This window comes from Camelina sativa, chromosome 6 (genome assembly GCF_000633955.1).
Source record: "Camelina sativa cultivar DH55 chromosome 6, Cs, whole genome shotgun sequence".
NCBI lineage: Eukaryota > Viridiplantae > Streptophyta > Magnoliopsida > Brassicales > Brassicaceae > Camelina > Camelina sativa.
In genome coordinates this window covers 13072985-13098424 of record NC_025690.1, presented here as the reverse complement: position 1 = coordinate 13098424, position 25440 = coordinate 13072985, and the positions used below count along the sequence as shown (strand labels likewise).

At 34.5% G+C, this 25440-nt stretch overlaps 2 protein-coding genes across 5 annotated transcripts; both read right to left on the bottom strand.

Annotated features, from left to right (window-relative positions):
• On the bottom strand, nt 487-3656 carry LOC104791153 (protein ABIL2). Its single transcript, XM_010516972.2, has 10 exons — nt 3387-3656; nt 2410-2544; nt 2104-2186; nt 1860-2010; nt 1613-1712; nt 1420-1512; nt 1276-1318; nt 1105-1196; nt 904-1028; nt 487-810 (listed from the first exon to the last, which is right to left on the bottom strand). Exons 2-10 carry the CDS (start codon nt 2485-2487, stop codon nt 637-639), a joined length of 939 nt encoding a protein of 312 aa, XP_010515274.1. The 5' UTR covers nt 2488-2544; nt 3387-3656; the 3' UTR covers nt 487-636.
• Nucleotides 4796-9112, bottom strand: LOC104791152 (protein IQ-DOMAIN 1-like). 4 transcript variants are annotated; one of them, XM_010516969.2, is made up of 7 exons: nt 8931-9112; nt 8610-8736; nt 6345-6668; nt 6016-6238; nt 5838-5923; nt 5671-5736; nt 4796-5562 (listed from the first exon to the last, which is right to left on the bottom strand). In XM_010516969.2, the coding sequence occupies exons 2-7, from the start codon at nt 8685-8687 to the stop codon at nt 4939-4941; spliced, it is 1401 nt and encodes a 466-aa protein (XP_010515271.1). In that variant the 5' UTR covers nt 8688-8736; nt 8931-9112; the 3' UTR covers nt 4796-4938. The 4 variants fall into 4 exon arrangements, with proteins under 4 accessions (XP_010515271.1, XP_010515272.1, XP_010515269.1 ...); XM_010516970.2 differs by having other exon boundaries at nt 8610-8733; XM_010516967.2 differs by lacking the exons at nt 8610-8736; nt 8931-9112 and adding exons at nt 7948-8074; nt 8269-8446.

The following is a 25440-nucleotide window of genomic DNA, read 5'->3' as shown; positions in this document are numbered from 1 at the left end:
TTTATGGTTGAAGTGTGTTCTCCAAGATCTTGGTGTTTCACACGACCAACCAATGCGTCTTCGTTGCGATAGGAAGTACGCAATATACATTGCCACAAATCCAGTTTTTCATGAGCAAACGAAGCATATCGAGAATGATTGTCATTTTATTCAAGAGAAGATACAACAAGGTATTATAAATAAATAAAAATTGAAGATATTAATGATTTTCAATCTTTTCTTGAATTGAAAGGAGCAAAAAACGACGTTGTTTCACAAACACGATGCTACGTCATTGTACACGTGGAGTCTGAATCAACCTCTGTTATTATGAACTTCAAATTCAGCTCAATTTTAAAAATACTGAATTTTGAATTTTATTAGAGTACAGGTTTAAACTGGAACTAATAATTTGTAGAGAAAAAAATTCTCACATTCGAGAAAGTACATGTATTAAATAATTTTTTTTCCTTTGATTTTGTGTTTGGTTAGTTTTGAATTTTAAAATTGTAAAAGTTTCTTTCACAATCACAATATATAGAAATTCTGTTTACATTACCGTAAGTCCGTAACAACAATATATATAAAAAGAAAAATGAAAATTCACAATTTTCCGGTTCAGTAGAGCACATCCACAGATAAACCGGCAATGGCATTTTAGTATTCGTCCAAGAAAGTGTAGAGAGTGTCGTCTTTCTTGGTTTTGCGTCGACTAAGCAACGCCTTGAGTAGTCGTTTGCTCTTGCTAGGTACTTGCTGCTCTGTTTCTTTCTGGTTTTCTTTCTGGAATGCCACCCGGACCGAAGCCGATCTTCTTGGTTCTGATGGATACTGGAAAAAAATGTAAAAGAATAAGAATCAAGAAGAGATTTAAATTGATGAAACAAACAACTTTTTTGGTATTCAAACGAAGCTCTTTTATACCCGTATAGGTGTTATAGATCTGCTCTTGCTTGGTGTCGTTGGTCGGCTGATTGATGCTGACTTCCGAGTAGCTACTGATCCTGATCTTAGTAGCGGAAACCGATGCGGTAAAACTGATAGCTTATCTGATTATATCACACTAAAAGGTGAATAAAAAGATCGGTGTATTAAGATTGTAATTAAGCTATATAGGTTTTTTACCTTGTTCTTTCTTCGGAATGGTAGAGGTAAATGAAAAGGTTGCTGATCGTTGAGGTGGTAGCCGTGGAGATGAAGTCTGAGATGTCGATTTTCTGAAAAGGTTGAAACACGGTTAAAATCATCTGGTTTCACATTACCTTTGTGCTTCAAAAATGTGTTTGGTGTTTTTACCTAACAGGTAGTGGAGGTGTTTCCCGGATTGTAGCACGGACAGCTTTAAAAGAACGAAAGAGGAAACCAAACAAGTTAGGAAGAAATCTTGAATCTTGGATTTTGGATTTTGTACAGAGGAAACATAGAGAAATACTAAATTACCATTTCGAAATTGGTTCCAATCATCTGCATCTTCTAAACTACTTCCGAAGTACTTAAGCTTTTCAAGATTGGTAGCAGTCATAATTTCACCCGCTGATAAAGAATGCATCTTTTTGCTTGTGAGTCCCGGAAATTGAGTGAGAGAGAGAGAGAGAGAGAGAGAGAGAGAGAGGGAGAGAAAGAGAGAATTTACCGGGTAAGATGTATCGCTTATGGAACTTTGGAGTATCAATCACAAGTGACTGCTGTGAACGCCCTTCATGATCCATATACTCTTGGCACATCCTTAGCCTCTAACCACCACGATCACATTGTTGTTTTCCAACATAACATACACAAAAAAAAAACAAAAACCCGGTAAGAAAAATCGACGTGAGAAAGAACTTAAAGTAGGAACCTTTACGGACAAATACAAGTTTTTTAAGGAACATTTTACATACCTGTTCGATGCAAGACACTCGAAGTTCAGTCTCTGCTACTTCATCGACTTTTTCGTCGATAAAGTCGTTTACTTTATATGTAACAGAACCTAAATGGTCAACTGTATTCACCAGAGCCTTCACGGCATAATCTTTCAGAGTCTCAACAACTCTGCAATTAACGTGTAACAACTAACTACTTAGAAAAAAAGGAGCATTTTCAATGACACAATTAATGTGAAGCGGTTAATCTTACACTACTCACATCTGCTTTTTATCGTCAGTAGTGTAAGATAGTTCGAAATACTCAGCTGCCGAATACAACTGTGCTCGCAGATTCTTCAAGTCCTGAGCAAATAAAAGAGCAGCTTAAAGAATATTGAAAAACCAACATATGATTGAACATTGTAACAACTAACCAAACTTGGATCTTAATAATCATTTCACTGTTATATCGTTTTCACACATAGAACATATCTTTGTGCTTAGTTTCATTCTCTTTCTAATTCGGATGGAGACTTAAACAGAAATGATCAGAACCATGAAGTTTTTTGCAAAATTCATAATCTACCTGAAGACCATCAGAAAAGAGCATGGTTTGCTGCATAGAGACTTCATCGTAATTCGATGCTTCGTGGGACTCGGGCATTGTAGCCGCTTTCCACAGAGAGGAAGCTGTATTCTCAAGCCTAGCTTTTCCCTGTCACTGTGAGAAAAAAAAGAGAGAAATCTCCCCTATAAGATTAAGAATGCAGATAAAACCTCAATCTTCATAAACTAGTTTCATTCTAGATTTTCCAAGAAGACTTAAAAACCACAATCTTACTATAAAATGCTATAAACAGAAAGACATAAGAAGATCCAAGCTGTCAATTCGTCTAGTTAAATATATATGAGAGAGTAATCTAATAAGTGTAAGGTAAACAAACAAACAATAAAGATTGTGATATTTTAACCTGAGATTGAATACTCTATTCAAGAACAGGATCAGTTTTATCAGAATTACACATCCTTTGAATCAGTACAATCTTCTTGATTTACGAAGAAATGTTACCATTTAAAATAATCTGAAACAAGACGATTGCTTTGATCCATAACTAAATCTATATAAGAAGAAACAGACAAGAAGAAGAATCCACAAGCTCTCAAAAGTAAACCAATAGTTTTTGATCTGAAACAAACAAACATATAGATCTTCTTTGAATCTTTTATTAGTAACAGTGCTATCTACTAAAGATTATAAAAAAATTCCCAGGAAGGATACTAATGAATTAAACAATACAAAAGACAAAAAGAAGTGAAACTTTTGAGAGTAGTAGGTGCAATGCAAATGTTTATATTTCTCAGGAACAATAAAAAGACAAAGCTTTATAGAAACTAAAAGCAAAACCCCAATTCAAAATCACTAGCTAAATCCTGAACAAATCGATGAGGTTCCTCCTATATAGAAGAAACTAAAGAACCCAGTAGTAGACTAAAAAAAAGTTTCGACCTTTCAACTAATTTAAACTGGAATTTTTTTTCAGATGATGAGAGTGGAATCAAAACCTGTGTAACTGTGATTGTTCAATTGGGTGTTTTTTGCTCGAAGGAGAGATCCAATTCGAAGACAGTAACGGTTTCGACAGAGGAGCAATAGAGGCAAATGTGTATTTGATTAGGTCGGAGATTTTAAGGAAGGAAGTGAGTGTTGTTGGTATTGGTATTGGTATTGGTATAGAGAGAACTCAAAACCTCAGAGTCTCAGACTTATTAGGCCACTTTTGTCCCCACCATTTGCGGAGAGAAACGCTCACTCCTTTTGTTCCCCTCGCATTCTGTTTTTTGTTTCCTTTCACCCTTTTTGCTATTTTTTTTTTTTTTTCTCAAATCAAATTTTCATATTTATGCATTTAACCCCAAATTAAAAAAATGTCAAAATTGTGTCATCTACATTTTAATTAATTAATAATGCGATAAACTGATACATTGACGGAAACACTAAATATTTCTAGAGATTATTACAAGCAAAAAAAAATCGAAAGGAAGCAAAACCTCAAGTTACAGAGAGACTAATTGAAATCGTAAAATAAACCCCCAAATAAAAAAAAATAAAGATTTAAAACAAGCTCGAAAGAGTAACAAAACTAGCCAAACTTACTCTGTCACCAATGCCAAACTCAAAATTCATCTAATTTAAAGGAAAACAAAAAACAATTGCTTTGGTGATAAATCCTCAAAAAGTTACCATCATCTAGTTTGATTTGAACTCTCCAATGTTTGAAGAAGTGGTCAAATATATCTTGTCACAAAAGATTTCAGCTGCCTTGAGCCATTGGACCTTGTTCAGCTATACTCAACTTCTTATATATGAACATATTGAATCAAAGGCAATGGTAGTTCAATTGCAGTTTTGATGGTATAACTTGTAACAACTAGAAAAAATAGTTATAGAACAGTAGATGTGATATTCATTATTGTCAAACAATTAGATTATATTAGATAAAATTCTTTTTTTTGTTAATTAATTTCTTTGTAAGTAACAAGCTTATGATCATAACAAATTCAAGTACATTTTTAACACAAATAACTTTTGAGAGAAAAGAGAAAAAAAAAAAGGGAAAAAAAAAACATGCAATGATTTAAGGTACGCACGTCTTTGGACAGCATGAACTTCTTGATTACTTTTTAAAATGAAATTATAATTCCATGTTTTTTTTTCTGTCTGTCAATTTTAGTTAACTCGGAAACCTTATCAATCACACACTGCTTTTAAGTGGTTGGTTACTAATGATGGAACGATCATCATTAGTAACAAATTTATATCATCAGTTACTTCCTATCACCAACAAAACTTTTGGGTGCAACTAATTAAAACGTGCTATTCATTTTCTTTCAATTGCATTATTTGTAATAAGTTTTGAGTCCCATATTCAAAGTAGAATTGGGATTTTTTTTTTTTTAATTAGACCGTCACATTAAAAACTTGAGATGATGACATGTTCCATTATTAATGTCATATACAATTATGCAACAACGAAAATATATTTCAAACAAGACAATTAACCAACCACGCACATGTAAGTTTTTATTCAAGATTTAAGATGTACTTTGCTTGCTTCTAGTGATCATGCCTCCAACCTCTCTTTCCAAACCCGGTAGGACTTTGACTAGGACTAACCGGCTTACGTCGGATATCAGATTTTGGGTTAGGACTCCTAGGACCAGGGTAACTTGATGTTATTGCTCCACCTGAACTTGAGGAATCACAACCTGATCCATTAATCGACCCGTTTTTGGTTGAGGAGTTCCAATACGGCACAAAAGAAGTTCCATGTAGCTTGCCGGTTGTGCTTTGGTCTCGAACTTTAGCCTTTGCAGATGCTGTTGGAGCCATGTAGCTTGGTATATGAGTGGGGCTTTTCCGTTGCTTATGGCTTTGTCTATATGATCCTAAGTCTATATACTCTCGATCGATAAGACCCATTATATTGTCCTTGAAGCTAGTAGGAGTTGTCACCTCCATTTCCACCGTCTTCTCGGATACATCATCAGATGTAGTGGTTGCCGCGGCTGTTGGGAAAGGCGGATACGGAGGTGGATTGTACTGTCCGGGACCGTGAGCCTGGCCAGTTTGACGGCCTGTGTATGGCTGGGAAGACATCCAATGGTCAAGCCAATTCCAAGCCCATTGGTTTCTATCAGGCCCATTTGTCTCGTCACCATTTGTGTGTTGCATTTGACGCTTCAAAAACCGAAATCATTATGAAAGATGTTTAAGGACCTATAATGCATATCTTTTAGCACAATAAGAAGGAAATAGAATTTAGGAGAAAGTAGATTGGTGACCAACCTGGTAAGTGTATGCATAAGCAAGAGCCCTCTCTCTTTTCATCATTCCTTCACTCTTTTCTTTTTCCTGTATATTCAAAATATAGACATTAGCTAAAAAGCTTCCAGTAGTGTAATTACTCAAATACCAATTACCAATATTATATACGTAAGACATTTCCTCATTACCTTTCCTGGAGTTTGGTACAAGCTGGTTCGGTTCACTTCGTGCAATTTCTTTGGTTTCTCTCGTTCGGTTTGGTGATTAGCAAACCCTATATAACCATACAAATTGGTTATGGTCACCACTATAAATGTATATACTATTAGGTGATTTGATATGTACTGGAATCATTTCAATATGTACCGTTGTTTGGTTTTCCCATCCCGGACCGCTTCTCTTCTTCCTCAAATTGTTTCTTAAACCGGTCATGAGCCACTTGGAGCCTTCTCGCTCTGACTCGACCTTGGACACGAACCAAAGCTTGCATACATTTCATAGTCATTTGCGCCTGTTTCCGTACATGGTTGCCACGGACCAATGCTTGTAGCCTAACTAGTCCTTTCAAAGCACGAAGTGCTCGTCTCGCCTATAAGAAAAAGACCAAGCAGGAATGTTTCTTAAAGATATATTGTGGAACATGAGAACCGGTAAGAGTTGATAGTAAAATGGTAAATAGAGGTAGAAACAAATACCAAATAACCCCTATAGTGCGACTGGATGAGCACGGCGGCACTATCTTCCTCCGTCTGACGGTTGTAGCCGGCAAGGCGAACAACTTTAGCGGCAGCTTGTGCAGCTGCAACGGCGGCTTCAGCGGCAGCTGCAGTGGCTATAGCCACAGCCATTGCGTGTTTTCTGTCTCCTACATTGGTTGCTGGAGTAGAAGCTGTACTCTCGACGTCATGAGAGATCTCCGGTGAGCTTTCTGCCGGGAAATTTTCAAACGACACGACTTCTTGCGTATCGTGTTGCTGCTGCCATCTATCGGCATTATTACTACCAATGTTGTTTTCTCTCTGCATGTATTTAAATCAAAGTGTGACCATAATATTAATAGTAGTAATCATCTAATTTGATGAACCTTTCCATCTTTATAAGCTTTGTCGGCTAATGATTACATCCTTTTAGTTTTATATTATACGTCCAACGTAAGTCTCCTACTATTTGGTTTTGCACATATAGTAAGTCTCCTACTATAGTAATTTGAGAAACAAAATTGATAGAGATTAACCTAAATTGTACAAAGCTAGTATATTGATATATTGACATCTTAGTCGAAACTCAAAACTCAAAATCAAATTCATTCTGTCACTATGTTGTTTTTGCAGATGACCCTTCATTCTTTTAGTTTTGATATGCATAACACGGTCGTAATTTTAATTAATAAGACGACAGTAAATAGTGAAATTCAGTGAGTTGAGGTTGAGATCGATCCAATGTATAAAGTACAAAAATGATAAATATTGTGGGGCTAAACATTGAATAGTGGTAAAAAAAGAACCTATACTATATAGTAATGTGAAGATAGATGCCTATCTATATATCGATTGATACAAGTTGAATAAATTGTATACTATATCTATAGGTGGGGAAATTAAATTGGGTGGAGTGATGGCGAGGGAACAAAGCAATGCACATGAAAATTGGGAGATTGAAAAAAAAAAAGATTTTTTAGGAGTCATGAAAATCATATTTAAATACTCTTATAAGGAGCCTTCTTAGTCTATCTCTTTCACAAGGGGACCAATCTTTTTCGGCTTATAATTAATAAATAGGTACGGTCTAAACATTTACTTTGTGTAACACAACTTGTCATACATTTATAAGATGAAAGTTCCTATAGTTTGCTTTCCCCTTTTAAGCTATAGTATACGTAAATATAGTTTACGAATCCTCATAAAACAGGTACAAAAATAAGAAAAAATATGGTTCATTGCAACAAAATAGTTATGTATGTAATTAATATGGAAATTGCTTTCAATCAAGAAGAAAAAGACATTAAAACAAATTTGCTTACTAATGAAGGAGTAGTTATGCGGTCGTATTAGTTATATCTTATCATTCAAGTTATGTTTTGTTAGCACTGCTAGAAATTAAAACGTTATGTATATTTGTACTTTGATTATCTCTTTCTTTATGCTATAACAATGGTTTCTTATGAAGATCCTCTTCATGATACTTCTAAATAGCCCATGCCTAATTTTCTCTAACATATTGTCAATTTGTCATACATAAAAATATATGCATATATAACTATTGTGCTTGAAAAAAAAAAATTAAAGGTGTGATTAGAACCTTTGAATCTTTAGGAGAGGATTTGAAGACTTTCTTCTTCACCGTGGAGAACCATCCACCACTCCCTTTCTTCCCCATAATTTCCGGTAAAACTCTTTGATCGTAAGCGATCTCTTACTAGCTACTACTGAACAATTAATGAAAAATTCGTAACTATGTTTAAAGATTCCAAAAAGTTGCTGTAAATACTGCAATATATAGCCAAACCAATTCAGAAATAGTCAAAACTAGAATGTATAACAATGTAATATTATACCACAACATGCGATCAGTATGTTATATGTGTAAAAGTTAGACATATATGTGAATTTAGGAACTTACATGTTTGTGCAATGTGATGATCAAACCATTTGAAGCAATACTTGAAGTTGAAAGAGAGAGATGATCAAACCAATTGAAGCAATTCTTGAAGTTGAGAGAGAGAGAGAGAATGAGAAGAGATGAGAAGAGGTAAGAGATAGAGAGAAGTCACAGAGAGACATAAGTTGAGAAAGAGAGGAGATGTCTCCATCATTTTACCACCGATAATGAAATGAAAATCATTAACGGAGTCACGTGGNTGCCTAATTTTCTCTAACATATTGTCAATTTGTCATACATAAAAATATATGCATATATAACTATTGTGCTTGAAAAAAAAAAATTAAAGGTGTGATTAGAACCTTTGAATCTTTAGGAGAGGATTTGAAGACTTTCTTCTTCACCGTGGAGAACCATCCACCACTCCCTTTCTTCCCCATAATTTCCGGTAAAACTCTTTGATCGTAAGCGATCTCTTACTAGCTACTACTGAACAATTAATGAAAAATTCGTAACTATGTTTAAAGATTCCAAAAAGTTGCTGTAAATACTGCAATATATAGCCAAACCAATTCAGAAATAGTCAAAACTAGAATGTATAACAATGTAATATTATACCACAACATGCGATCAGTATGTTATATGTGTAAAAGTTAGACATATATGTGAATTTAGGAACTTACATGTTTGTGCAATGTGATGATCAAACCATTTGAAGCAATACTTGAAGTTGAAAGAGAGAGATGATCAAACCAATTGAAGCAATTCTTGAAGTTGAGAGAGAGAGAGAGAATGAGAAGAGATGAGAAGAGGTAAGAGATAGAGAGAAGTCACAGAGAGACATAAGTTGAGAAAGAGAGGAGATGTCTCCATCATTTTACCACCGATAATGAAATGAAAATCATTAACGGAGTCACGTGGGGTTCGGTTAAACGCCGTTAAGTGTTTTTACGAAGTTCACGAGGTTTTCTCTACTTTTGTCTTTTCTTATTTTAAGGCCAATCGCCATTTTTTTTTCTTTTGTATTATGTCTTCTGACATTTGTAAATTGTAATGATCAAATTCTGTATTTATATATTTTGTTATATATAATAAAAATATTTGACTTTTTCTTCTAAATTTGTGGACTTGTGGACCTAAGTTCTTTGCACACAAAAAAAAAAAAAAAAAAAAAGTGGACCTAAGTTCTATATTTATTAATTACATATATATTTCTGATAAGATATATCTATATTTCGGATATGTAGTAATCAGAGAAATTTTCCAGTTGAAACCGAGACATATATTCAAGAATCTATAGTTATATTCTACAAATAAATTTAGTGCATGATGAGCTGATTATCTTGATCAAATTCAGTTTTGAATAATATTCCTAATTTGTATGTCGGTGAGAAAAAAGTTTGAAAAAAGATATGATATTATTAACTTATATTTCTCGTTTTATCAGCTAGTTTATTGTCAAAAGAAAGTTTGATCACATATGTACATATAATCATTAATACACATTAATAAAGCTATGATTTATATGATTAACAATTGTGACGTGAGTATAGATTTATCCGAAACAATATATAAACAAACTGAAAAATATATGTTTGATAAGTTACAAATTACAAATTAGCTTATATATATTACACAATTTGGTTATTGTATTCATCTTCATCGCTCTCGACTAGTGGTTGTGGAGATACAAACTCCGATAACGGATGTGCTCCAATCCAACAGACACCTCTTTAGTTGTTGATCTTTTTGTGTTTTTTATCCTAACACAGTTCCTACCTAGTTTTACCACTGCTGTGACTTCCACGGTCATGCTCCAAATCAGTTTATTTTTTTAATGTTTTTGTTCATCATGTTATTAGAACAATTTAAGTTAGATTTTTATCAATTTACTAAATACCTATTACAATTGGCAAAGTCTTGTTCCTCTTGAACACATATTGGTAATCTTTCCAAGTATTTACACAAGCTTCCTCACCACAATATTTTCGATTTTCATTTGCCTTGAGTATTTTCGTCAATATTTAGAGGAGAAAAAATGCATTAATATAATTTTGCTTTAAAATACTATATCTTTTGCTTTTTTATCGCATATAAATGTACAACATTCCTTCAGTATAATAGAAAGCAAGAATAAAGTATCGAACATCTGGTTTATGATACATCACAACGGATTTTGGATGGCTTTGTGAAAAAACAAAATGACTCAATGGATTTTGGATGGCTTTGTGCAAAAAGAAAATGACAAACGTATAAGTCTACGACTCTGGCAAGTCGCAACAAAGTCTTTCAGTACTTTATTGAGAGTTATCTGAGAAATAAAGAGCATCGTAAGAGACCAAAAATGTTTTTGTTACTTAACTTGTTTTTCTCTTATTGACTATTTAGTATAAATCTGGTCGACTATTAAGTTCAAAGTGTTAATTAATTAATTACATAGTTTATATCTTTTTAAAAGATATTTGTATTTTGAACTGACTCACCTATCTTAAGAAATTTGACAAAAATGACACCCAATTAATGTCTTTTTTTTTATATATATATGTGAACTAAATCAGATTTAAAGAACAAAAAAACAAATATGACAATGTGCAGTTGTTTTAATAACGGCGACCTAACTTCTTTATGGAGGACCCAAGACCTACACCACCTCCAACTCCAAATTGGACCACCACTCGGTTTCACTACTCATATGAGTCTTATATATATACATCCACACGAGTAGCTAAACTATATTTTATACATGCATCAAAATATTGTTAGAGAGCTGTATTTGTTTCTTGTAATATAAATAAAGATTAAATTCAACATTTCTTATATATAAATGTTAAGACCATCATTAGTGGAGCAACCCTCCTAAGTTACTCTCATATTAATTAATTATATAATTAATACTAAATTAATTAAAACAACCTAAGAGAACTTAAACAAAATCACTCCATTACTAGAGAACCCCAAAGAAGATTGCTCAAGCATTTAAATAATAATTTTTTAATTTGTGTTTATTAATTATCAAACTTTAATTATCTAAAATGACAAAACAATTATTTAAATTTTTTATATTACATAAAATAGAAAATAATAAAATTTTACAAACTTTAGAATATTAAACATATTTTACAAAAATCGGAATAGTAAACATATTTTATAAAATTTGAAATATTAAACATATTAAACAGAATTTGAAATAAAATTTATTGTGCGGTTGCACCAAATTTATGCCAAATATGCTCAATCAAGTATTTTTTCAAAAGATCATGCATTTGTGTATCATGAACATCATTTCGAATGCCCATCATATTCTGTAGATTTGTTGGCATATCTATAGAATATGATAAATCGACATGAGAAGTTATGCTTCCTTCTCCGTTATATTATGTAGATTTGTTGACATAACTGACTAATTCCTATTTATATTTTAATTAATAAAAAAATTAAAGCAATATACAATGGTGGTTGGTTACTTGTTATATATTCTTTGGTGTGAAAAATCAAATCGGAATTAGACCTTAATTCCGTTAATGGATTATGATTATTTGAGTAGTAATGAGCTTTTGATATTATATGTTAATATTATTGGGTGATGGTGATATTATATATAGCAAGCTCATTCTCTAAAAACTTAGCCAGAGCGAGGTGATTGGCCTTCTGTCTAGCACTTCGAGTGGCAGATCCTTTGGAAACCCCAGGGGAGTCTCGTAGACCCAAAGTAGCTACACCACTACCTGATTTGACAAGGAAAGAGTTTGCATGACCATGATAACAACCTTCAAACTTGATGAACTTCTCTTTCCCAGTGAAGGCACGAGCGAGACGTAGCACGCCCATACATGCCTCAGTACCGGAGTTAACAAACCGAACTCATCAGGAACAAAAATCATGAGATGATAATTTACAAGAAAAATACAACATTAAAATGTTTAATTAACCCAGCTTGGTAAGAACTTCGTTCAAAGCTTTCAAAGCAGAGACAGTTCCTGAGCTGATTCTTTTGGCTCTAGCTGCAGCTTCTGTTGGTGGCAATGGCTGCAAATAAAATCTGTTTTTCAATGCCAATGAAAAGTCTCTTGCTTGGTCTGAGTTATTTGTCCCAGCTGCTCAACATAACAATACACAATGTTGTCACCATAGAAAATAAAACAATCTTAATTAAGTGTTATTTACTGATTCAGGCTGCAATGTCTAAAACCGCAACTTTACACACTGCTCACAACAACCAAATAAATACAATATATTTCCTAAAACAAACGTGTTGGACCAATCTTTCTTACAGTTCTATTCGTGTAATAAACCAATGATGATAACTAAGGAAAAGCAAAGAAACATTACGGTATCACCTGCTATACGAATAAGAAGAGTATGGAGAAAGGCTTCTATCTCTTCTAGTCCTTCTGCTATGCCTATGCCTTACGGGAGACCTTGACTTCTTTCTGCGACGTGAAGGTGATGGAGACGGTGACCTCGATCTTGACAAATCCCGAGGCATCTCTAAAATCCCTGGATGATGATGATCCATCCAGAGACCTGCTGGTTTACGTCTAAGAGCTGAGTTCCAGTGATTCTTAATTGCATTATCTGTTCTCCCAGGTAATAGTTTAGCAATCACAGCCCATTTGTTCCCATGAACCGCGTGTGCAGACATTATCATAAGATCCTCCTCATCTGCATCATTTTCACAACACAACAACATTAGCCAAAAAATGTGAAACACATAACTCAGATGCTACAAGCACATCATCATCAAAACTCCATCTACAAAAGACCAATCTGATTCTGATAAAAAGTTCCTAACCAGACCCATAGCTGTTAAATTTGGGCTTATCTTGGGCTTCTAACTAAAAACTAATTGGCAATTAGTAGATTGACCATAATCCTTTATATATTAATGATAGTTTTATCAAACTTCAGATGTGGGACTTGGATTGTATTCCAACAATCTCCCCTTCAAACCAAGGACCACATATGGGATTTTAACACGCCTCCTCGAGATGATAACTCCATCTCGAACCGATAATAAACCCCTTCTTGGGCCCCCATTACTCGGGTTAACAAGAGGCATGTCCGTATCCACTTTTCTAGGTCCACCAGAACTTGAACATTGGGCTCTGATACCATGTTAAATTTGAACTTATCTTGGGCTTCTAAGTAAAAACCAATTGGCAATTAGTAGATTGCCCCTAACACTTTATATATTAATGATAGTTTTATCAAACTTCAGATGTGGGACTTGGATTGTATTCCAACATCAGCAGCTAAAGAGACCAATCTACAAATGAGAACATACATGATTCAATAGTTGAAAACATCGTTTCTTCCCAATTTGATTGTTAGTTTTAGCTGTAACTTTAACCTCACAAACTACTTCAAAATCATAGCTTTAAAATCTCATAATAAGCTAAAACACAATTACTAATCCCAAGTCCACAACAACGATTTATGGCAGAAAATAATAATCCAAGGAACTCATCATCGATTTACCTTTATGGCAGAAAAAAAACTTGGCTTCACCGGACTGTGTCCATCTAAATGAGTTTTAGAACTCTTTTAGTTGTGAAGAACTGATGGATTGAAACATATTGATTGACACAAATAATGGAAGTAGCAAGAATAGGAACGAAACATATTGATCAGATTCGAGAAATTGAGGATTTGAAGAGGAACCCATGATTAATCGAGGATTTTAGAGAAAACCCATTACTCGAATTCGAGAAATTGGATGTTCCGGTGAAGAATTTGGAGGAATGCATGACAAAGCTTGAAGATGAATTGGGTCTGAAACTGTGGATTGATTTTTTTGAATCGCCTTCGATTCCTCGTCTGCATCGAGAGAGAAAAGAGAGGATCGAGAGAGAAGAGAGAAAAAAAAAATTCTCTTTTATATTTTCGCGTCCACGAATCAGTATACGCCACGTAGCGTTGTTCTCTGGGTTGCTCAATTCCTTCCCAGAAAATCGATTCTCTACTTAATGGACCGAAAAATGAGTTTTTAATTTGGTTTTTGGGCCCCAAATAGAAGAGCAGAGTAACTCCCACTAAAAATGCTCTAATAACATATATAATGTAGTATATATATATCATTTAAAGGGGAAAAACATAACATCATGTCACATGTTTTGTTGTATGGAAAGCCGCACGGTGTTCGACAATATCTATACACACATAGACAGTTCTCCGTACGAACCTAAAGCATGTCAAAACCAGTTATATAAGATGAAAAACTGGTGTGACATGTATCGGTATCGAACTCAGAATACACAAGTGACATAGTCAGGCTCATAAGGGAAAAGTATATATGAAGCACATAACCGAAGCTTTATTGGGCCTTTCATTTTTGCCAACACTGTCTTCGTAAAATTGAAAACAAAAGGACGACACAGTACTTTGCTAACGACTAACTTGAATAAAATTAAAATACATATTTTTTCTTTTGTCATCTGAAATTTAATTAATGTACTAGTTTTGGTATGAAAAGATGAGATACAAAGCTCAAAAAAAAAAAAAAATTAAGTTGGTGGACTATATAAAAGTCCCCAAAATTATTGCTGGCGGAAAACAAAAATTCTTCCTAATCTAGGCTTAACCGAAAGAAACAAAAAACACAAGAACAAAAGCGGAAAAATTTAAACTTTTAACTAACGCCTTGATTGGTAACATTTGTTGTTGTGGCCGTAAATGTTTTGACTGTAATGACTTTGACTGTAGAGACTTTGTTGTAAAAAAATTTAACTGTTAAAACTTTAACACTAATTATTATTTTTATTGTATGTTTTTCATAAATATAAATTGTGCTAAGAATAAATTTATGTACCAACATAATAAATTTTATTAAAAATAAAAATTTAGAAAATATTAAAATTCATAAAAATGAATAGATAAATATTTTCAACAAATAAAAATATAAAAATATGATATAATTGATTATGGGTTATAATGGTTGTTGAAGCAAAAATAATTATGAAAAATAGATCTCAAAATAACAGAAAGACAAAAAAATATTTTTAATGAATCAAAATGTATTTATGATAAATTATACATATATTGAAAAAGAATGTAACAATCATCATAAAAATAAGAAAAAGAAAAAATAAATACAGTTTTATTATTATTTATTTTTTACAACCAAAAAATGTCTCATATTTGTGATTTTAAAATTTTGTACTTACAAACTGTAAAAGTGGGCAGTTGGACTTTAAAGTCTGTTAAAAATAATAAAGCAACAAAAGCATGGTTGGGAAAATTTTGGTTTTTAATACTTTAAATTAGTTTTAAAGATTTTAAAGTCTCTCCCAATCAGAGCCTAAATGGGACGAACCTTTAAACTAAAAACATAAACAATTACGTTTAAATCTTACCAAACACACTAGTCTTAAAAAATAAGAAGAACTCTTCTCTGAAATACATACATATGAGATACATTAACGAAAATTCTATTGAAACTATCATTTTCAAAACAAAACTCACCAAAAATTCCACTTTTTGATATTCCTTTTTAAAACTGCCAATTTTTATTTTATGGTATGGATAAAAAGACAATTTTGCCCCTGAGTAAATGAAAAAAAAAAAGAAACAATATATTTTGAACGCTCGAGTCTTGATGAGACATTTTTTGAAGTAACCAAGACTGTATTAGTAGTGGACAAATTTTTATTCCAGTAAGTTGTGTTCTAAATTTTTTAGATTTATCTACAATATTAATCTAAAACAAATAACATCAAAAATAAAACATATTTGAGAGAAAACAAAGAATTTATTGGTTTTGTGGTTGGGTTTTGTTGAGAACAATGTTGACGACGAACAAAAATGTCTGGTCTACCGGATCTGGCCCACAGGATCTGCTTCACTGGATTTTGTCTATCGAATCTGGTCCATCTACATAAATGTGTGGTCGATAGTGTAAACCTAGCTAGATCGTGAATGACGTCTTCTATAGGTACATCACTTGTTTCATCTTCTGGTCGATCAGTTCTGTTTTCAAAAAATCTGCAGAATGGACAAAATTAGTTAGTAAAATGGACAAGTTTGGTTTATTGATTATGGTCCATCGAGAGAAAAAAGACAAAACCTGGCTGAAAAGTGGATCTTGTCCATCATTGATGCAGCACACATCCTTGAATGAAGTATAAGACATGAAACATATAGGATGGACAACATTTTAGGAAACAGAAGAATGGACATGACATCATAATTAGTCCACCAGACGAGTTATTCAAGTGGTGGACAAAATAACGGTAGACGAGTTGGTACGTAGTAGATCTGGTCAATCAAAAACTTACATGGTGGGTTCCGAGAAGAGAGCCCATGTTTGCATTTCGATCCTAGGTCTTTGTCCTCTGTTGCAGGCACAATATATTTTTTGAGACTCTTGAAGGACAAAATTGAAGAATTGGACAAAACCCTAATAAGGGGAATGGGAAGCACAAAAAAATCCATGGTGTATCATACCTTGACTTGACATATGAATTTTGATTCACACATGGATCATCTCCAGTCTAGACAGAGGCATCTTCAGCCTCGATGGAAGCATCTCCGGCTTTGAGAGAACCATCTTCGGCTTCTTTTGGCTTTGCCGGAAGCATCTCGACTCTTGACGGCAACATCTACAGCGTCGTCAAGACCAACATATGAAATGGGTTGGTTGTCGACGGCGAGTAACTCAATGGTCACATATGGAACGGATGAAGATAGGGTTTGGTAGAAGAAACTAAAAACTCTCGCTGCTTTTAATTTTGATGTCTTTTGTTAATAAAAAAAAAAAAATTTTTCATTTACACAAGGACAAAAATGTCTTCTCGAGTTAGGCTTATGTCAACCGGGAAAATAACAAAAATAAAAGTGTCATTAGTGAAAAACCTTGACATTGTACATGACACTCTTGCTAATTTCTCTACATTAACCACATGCTATCAACAAAAGAACTGATTTTTCAAATTCAAAAACAAAGCTTTCGTAATTCGATGAAGAAAGACAACTTAAAATTAAAATACACCAAGGAAAATATTTTTTATCAAAAAAAATAAAAAGTTTTGAGAAATTAGCCGTATATGTCATGAACACTAGCACTTTCTCAGCTATGTCAATTATGAGAACCTCTTTTCCCGTCTGCCACACAGGGGTTGTAAGAAGACCCTTATGTCCTTCTTCCATCGTACGCGAAACTTAAGCATTTTAATATGAGATATATTTTTTTTTTTGAGAGAGATGACACAAAGTAGGAAGAGCAGTTAATTGCTTCATCGATAAATGCAATACTTCGGCGAGACAAAACAATTGTCGACTTTTCATAATTCTGACTCTCTCTCTTCTCATAGTTCCGACTTCCCCGAGCATCGACTTTTCATCTTCTGAAAGCAATTGAACAAGTCGTTCGATTGAGCGTTTGTGAGTGATTAATTTCTTCATCCAGACACTTCTACGGGCTAATCCTCCCGCTTCGCCTCCATTCGCCACTATAGGAGAAGCCCCATAGACTAGTTCTGGTGCTCAAAAACCTGACGCTTGGTATGATAGTGAACTATTTGCCATTTTTTGGCTTTATGTTGTCGTGTACTTACCCTTTATCCTTGCTTTAATTCGTTTCAATGTTGAGTTAGATGTGTCCGTTCTTAGCGCTAGAAATCTGGCCGCCGCTTTCGTTCATAGATAAATCAATTTTCTACCAACAAAATCTTGTCTCCTTTGTTTGGCGTTTTTTTGTCTTTTTACACAAAACACTTTGTTACACTCTGCAGGACAACCGATCTAGTAGACAAGAGCCAACATCCCAGATTTTGTCCACTAATATTATTTTCCTTCGACATATTAGGTAGATCATATCTGTTATGTCGATTTTGGTTGTTTTGTAACATAAATATTGTCCACTCTGCCAGTCATCTAAGGCGGAGGACCTGATTCAACATCATAGGTACTCTTCCAACATTAATTTCCCCTAATTAATATGGTCCACCATATCGGACTACCATTTCCAATTTTAGTCCACTTCTAACAACACACTTTGTCCATTGTACAGGACGTCTCATTTGATTGACCAGATCCAAAATACCAAGTTATTGTCCACCACATCTAACGTTCTTAGTTTTTATTTACTGTATATTGTGTATGTTAGCCAAAATAACTTCCAAACCATGTATCTCTGAAAACAGTGGACCAAATACATCATAAAAGATGATTGTCCACAATTAACATGTTCTTCGGTTGAGTAGTTCATATCACTCGGGTCTAAAGAACATGTTTATTGTTCCGCAAAGGTCTGATGAAGAAGCAGGCACTGGGAATGGTCTGCCTCCTGTCGTTGACAACCAAATTGAATAGTCAAGGTATATCTCCATCATCATATATCATTCCTTTTGATATGCTCAAATTAATCCTTGGAGCTACTCTCTCAAACAAGAGATCACTGTAGTACTTAGGGGGCGAATCCACAGAAACTCAAGATCAAACACAATAGATTTTAGAGTTTCGTTATTACGCTAAACAAGTTGGTTTAAATTAATAAAAGCAATGCAAAATATTAAATTAAAGTGTTGTAAATCAGAAAATCAAAAGGTTAGGCCTAGGGAATTTCTCAGGTAATTATGAAATATTAAATCAATAAATAATTAAAGGTTCAAGCAATTAAAATCATATCTAGAACTCTAAACACAACTGTAAAATAAATCAGTTCTCACCGCAAATAGTATCTAAATTTAAAACCAGAAAATCCAAATCTCTTTGTAAAATTCTAGGTTAAAAATCAGCTTTAAAATCAGGTTTAGATAAGTTCACAAAATTACTAAATCAAATTTCTTTGTAAAAAGTAATTTTGCTCATCAATGGTTTAATCAGGAAAACAATTCCATTCTCATATCAATTTATTTTCCTAGATTATTAATTCTAGATGGTCAATCAAGGATTAATATGATGAACAACCAAGGATGAAGATCATAATAGATTATGAACTCTAAAAATCATAGATCTAAAAAATCATAAAAACCCTGTGAAAACCCTTAACCTAACAAGCAAACTACTTAGACATGTTTAATGAAGAACAAATCATAATTCTGAATAACATGCAATAGATATCAAAAAGTAAAAGAGGAAGTCCACGAATTCTTCTCTCTACAGATAAAATCGGATTCGTCTCTCCAAAAACTCTCAATATCTCTCTCTCAAAAAACTGCTAGAAGAAAACTTCAGGGTTTCTAAAACCCAAAAACACTATATATATGTATCCTAAAACACGTCAGGGACTTGTGTTGCAAATATGGAAAAATTCGGGCAACTTTGTAAAACTTCCAAAACTTGGCTCTCTTGTCGGCTAAACAGGGGTGTCGACCGATGCTAATACGGTGTCGATCGACACCATCTCTCTAAATTGATTCCAAGTTGATTTTCTTCGGTTAAATGCTCTAAAACGATCCAAATTGCTCCATGTTGCTCCTTTCGTGCTAAAATCCTATAAAACCTGTAAAGACTCAAAAACAACCTAGAAAACAAATCAAAAGACTCAAAAAGCACACTTATATCATGGTTAAAAACCGAAAAAACCATGATATATCACCTTTCGTTGTAGGGATCATATTCATTTTTTCCATTACTAACAGTATCCCAACTAATCCCCATTGAAGGTTTGATGGAGACTCATGTTGTAACACCCCTGAACCGTTCTATAACTAAAATGGAACAAGGGCGTCACATATGACGCCCGTAATCAGTCGATAAAGGTTCTCGGAACAAATCCATGTGCCCAAATCAACCAATCTCGAGTATCTTTACCTCTCGATCATGGCCTAAGGCTTTTCAACCCGTACCACGGTCGCGAGTTGTGTCAGTCTGGACAGGACTAATATATCATTCGAACGCTTTCAAGTTAAGCTAAAACCGATTCTTATTTAGTATAGTATCGTACTTTAAATCGGTACAAAACAAGTATAGTTTCATGGGTCCATAAAGAAAACTATACATAATAAATTTATCAAGTTTTTAGAAAAAATCTGTTAATCATCTAATCTGGCCAGCCTATGATCACCGCGGCAGCTAGGAGGTTACCTAAAATGGAATACCTGCAAAAACAAAAGGTATCATCATGAGTAATCTAAGATAGCCCGTCTAACTAACCTCTAAAACAACACTCCAACTTGGACTCTAACAACAAACAAGCAACTAATGAAAGCAACGCATGCATTAAGTAAATCAGAGAATCACGCAATCAAACAAATGCTTAAAGAAGCTAAAGTACTCAAATAAAGAGTACCTGCACAACGAATCACACTACTACTTGTACGATACTATTAAACTTTACCTTAAGGCCTTTGATCTTCTGTGATATGGATTTCCCACCAGGTGATTCTTCCCCGACCCTTAGCCACAAAGGCTAGAAGGATCACATCCCTTTCCCAAAACCGTGTATAAGGAACCTATTCCCTTACGGCAAAATTTACTACTTTGTCAAGTAGTGCTCGTTGGTAGCTAACCACTCTGAGCAATTGGGACAATCACGTTATCGCCTTCCCAAGTCTTAACAAGACTAATGACTTAACCCAAAAATACAAGTATACAAAAAACTAAGAATACTTGCAATATAAACTAACAATTAACCAAACAAACATTTGCCATGCATAAGCAAGCCCAACACACAAAAAAATACACAACAATTAATATGCTTCCTATCACAATCAAATAGCAACGAAGACACAACATCAAACAAAGCAACTCAAACTCGTCAATAATTACCAATTATTGACTTACAAATAAACGAGCAGCATAACGGCTATAACGATAGCATAACCGATTATACTAGCATATAAACTACTCACAACAAACAAATCACACAATAATAACCACATAAAACTAAACACACAACAATGAACATGAGCTATACCAAAATAGAACATGAACCTAACATGCAACACATACCCTAAAAAATTACGATAATAAACACAACAGCCACACGAAACAAACAACAACCGAACTTAACCTTACACAAAATAAGAAAATAAATCCTAGACATGTGTTACTTCACATGTGTTCGTTACTCACAAGGTTAGGCTGGAATTTGGTTTGGTTTCACGTCTCCGACTAGCTAGATCCGCGCGAACTCGAAAATTCTAGATTTCGCATCATCAAGATCCGCTTAGGCTAGGATCTAAAAAGAAAAAGTTAGAAAGGAAACTGAACTATGACTAGGTTACTTACCTAACAACCTTTCTAACCTTCCTTGAAAACTCCCATGAGCTACTTGGAGACTTCCCTTAACTCCAAGAACAAACTAAAAACTTTAACTAAGGTTTAAGGTGGATTTTGGTGTACTTAAGCTAATGAGCGGTGAATAAGCATTTATACTCCTCTAGGGTCGGTGCTGAGGTTGATTAGTCACCTAAACAAGTGTCTCACTTTCAGTTCCTAGCCAATCACATCTCAGCCATTTTAATTTTGACCATACTTATCCATTTTCCATGCCAACACATGCATTACAGCTCAACAACGTCCTCATCCTGTTTTCTTGGCTAAGAATGAACGATTTGATCTCTTATTTACCAATCAAAACTCTCCTAACCGATTCTAAGCCTAACTCTCACAAACTGTTATGTGTCATTGCCCTAAAAATCATTCCTCCATGAAAACTCTGATTTTTCAAGATAAAATTCCCTATTTTATCTTCCTTTAGCTTGCCTAAAATCCAGAAGCTCAAAAAAGTTAACCGTATCACTTTTCCTTTCGGTGATCGGTTAAAAGAAGCTCTGGCGACTTGATTTTCTAAAAGAAAATTATTCTGAGATTCAACTTGATTTTCTACTTCTAGATATAGCATCCTAAACTTCCTCAAGGTCCTCTAAATTTATTTCATGCTTTTCCTTAGCACAAAATTCTAATTCTGCTCCTTATCGCTCTTCTGAGTAGCTTCTAGGTCAATTTTCTGGAAATCTGAAAACTGGCTGATTCTTCTTGGCTAAAACCTTTCAAGCTTCTTATTTGATTTAATCATATGCCTTAGCCCACTTAATGCTTCATTTTCTTCCTTCCAAACTGATTCTCAGTCTTTGGACTAATTACCGGAAAATAACGTCTCTCGCTAAACGGCTATCGGCTCCTGTTGAACTTAGCATTGATCCTTAAATAATCTTTGCATAGCTTCTTGATGCTAGTCCTCTTAGCTAATAATCGACTCTAGTCTTTCTTAGAAATTCTCTTTTTCAACAATTTCTTCCCGGCTAGGTCGTTCGGCTAACTTACAGCGTCTTTTGTCTTCGGAATATTTTTCTGAGTAATAATATGTCGGGACAAGTGCTCTGGATCCCTTCTATTGAGCTTTGATCATCGTAGTTCCTTTGGTTTTTAACCAATCTTCCACTCATTTGGTTTATTTCCCTCGTTGGTCTAATAGTCTTGTTCGCGTCCTTCCCATATATTTTTAGGTTTAGTACGGGGTATTACACATGCTCTAGAAATGTTGTGCTTCCGGTGGACCAGATCCAACAACCAAGGTATATCTGTCCACCATTATTGTATGTGTTTTTCGTTCGTTTGAGTGGATCATATCCGATTGGCCCATCTGAATCAAGAACCAACAAATCTTTCTATTGTAGGTCTCATGACGACGCAGCTCTATTTGGGATCCTTTGGTGGACCAGAATCAAAAGTCACGGTATATGTCCAGCAGTATTATGTCATTCATTTGTCTTTCTGTTTGGTCCATTACTAACAACCCATGTTTTAAAAATCATTAGGCGCTAGTAGGGCGGTGAGGGTGGGCATAGCGCCTAGCGAGAAAATCGGGGACTAGTTTTTTTTTTTTTTTAATAAAATTATAGTGTCGAATTCCAAATATACAATTGATAATATATATTCAGTCTTTATAAAAGAAAACCATGAAAAAACTAAAACCTTCTATTAATTAATTGATAATATATGCATTTTGTTGTAGTCTTCGAGAGAGAGTAAGCACTACCAACTGGTTATTAATTAACTTTTGGCAGAAACATAACATCCCACATCAACAACTAGTGAATGAGTCCTTGGAGATGTTTGATTATAAATATGCTTGCCCTCTATCCCATCGTTTGTGTGCAAGTGAATAAGTTAATAAGTTGAAGGGCTTTTTTTTTTTTATTTAGGCCCAAAATTAGGTTTGACTTTTGCTATAAATCGGTGATTTTCAACGCTTAAATCACTAATTGGCTAAAAAATCGTTTAAACAATTAGTGATAACGATTAGGGCTAAATCGCGGAGGTGTGTCTCCGCCGAGCGTCTAGGCGTCTGATTTTTTGAACAGGGCTAACAACATACCATATTCTCCCCATTGCAGGTCGGATGAGGACGCAGAAACTGGTAATGTTGTTCCTTCGGTGGACTACATCCAACAGCCAAGGTAGATGTTTATCTCCTGGTGGACAATTGTTGGTATTTTTGTTTGACAAACTTGTCTATTGCCTGTTGCATTGATTGTAGACAACATACCAACATACCAACGTCTTGATATAGCAATTGCTCGTCTAGCTCTATCCCAAGTCCAAAACCTATGGGTTCTATTGCCCTCTCCACCCTTCCTTTGTAATGATCCCATTCAGGCGGATATTCTTTGTTAATTTGTTCTGTCCACTTATCAAAATTATTATCAGACTCATCCTCAGAGCTCCCCAATGTTTCACCTCCTAGGTCAGCATAGTCTAACATCTCGGCTGGACCCTCATACTCTTTTATTTGGGGTGAAGTTTCTGACAAGTTTCTCAATATTGAGCCCGATGAACCATTTGCCTCTTCATACAAATCCACTAACATGTCCACAACATCCTGTTCACTGTCGCCCTCCAAAATGTTTCCACGAGTATTAGACCCTTCTACAATATCATCAATTGTTGTCTTCGAATTTACCTTCCTCTTTTGTCCTTGGTTTTCTCCTCTCTTCTAATCATTTCCTCTTCCCATTCTTTTCACCTAAGCTTGAATCATTTCCCCACCCGTCGTCTGATTCCTTGTGCACCATTACCTCACGGTGGACTTCTTCAATATTTCTCAAACACTCTAACAACACTTCATCGCCATCGTCCATAGTTGCACCTTCTTTATGAACAATCATATTTGCTTCGGCAGATAAATTGTTGTCCTGTAGAAAGATTGACAAGAAGTTCGATTCACTGTAATGTCCACACACGATAGCCAATGAGGGTTCGCCCACCAAAAGACAACATGTTACATTCAATGTTCTTTCCACATTCCGTAAAAAACATGAGCTGTCCACCGTCAACAAAATTGTCCACACTGTTCTTCTCACCCCCGGTAGACAACATGGTTTGTCCTTCGTCAGTTGTTAACATGTTTTCCTTGTTCATTGAAACGTACAAATACAGACCACCACACTCTTCATTCTTCACTTTAAACTGTTCAAACTCAATATCATTGCCTACTGAAACAGGGTGCATCTTACCTTGTGTGAAGACAATTGTGTTTCTTAGGTGCCAAAAGTTTAACTCTATATTGCTTTCCTCTAGTTTGACACCCAACAGCTCTCCTATCTTTGCCTTCAACCCTACAAAAGTAGTTTCTCTGTCGATGGACAAAAATCTTGTCATTTACCCATGATGGATAGAAAACTTCAACACCCCAATATCTGAACATATCCATTCACCCACAAGAACACACACTCTACCGTCCATCTACAAAAACATGAAAAACATTTTTACCCACAATTAATACAAGAGAATTTTAGCTTTTCTCCCAACCATAAACAACATTCTTTCGCAACTGGCCAAATTATATGCTACGACATGTTTTTTTGGAAAATGCCAGTATTAAATGCAAAAACATACCTTCGATTTTCTGACCACCACCAACTCCACCTTCTCTTCACCAATCACATTCTTCATATCTGGTTAGGTTTACTCCTTAACAATAGCATCATTAACTACTATTAACTCTTTTTTAACACTAAAACACTTAATTGACCGAGGCTCCCTATCAGTAATGCATGTCTCATCAATATTAACGATGGTTCTTTGAATTTGTCCGCCTTTGCAATTCTCCTTCTTTAATAAAGAGGTATTTTCGTTATTTTTTCCTCTAAATATAGAAACTGGTATTTTCAGAGGACAATAATCAAACTCTCATTTCTAAAAGTTTATCATCATAGCATTCTTAGCTAAATTTCCAAAATCATATTTGACCACAAAAAAAAAAAAAAAAAAAAAAAAAAAATTTTTTTTTTTTTTTTTTTTTTTTTT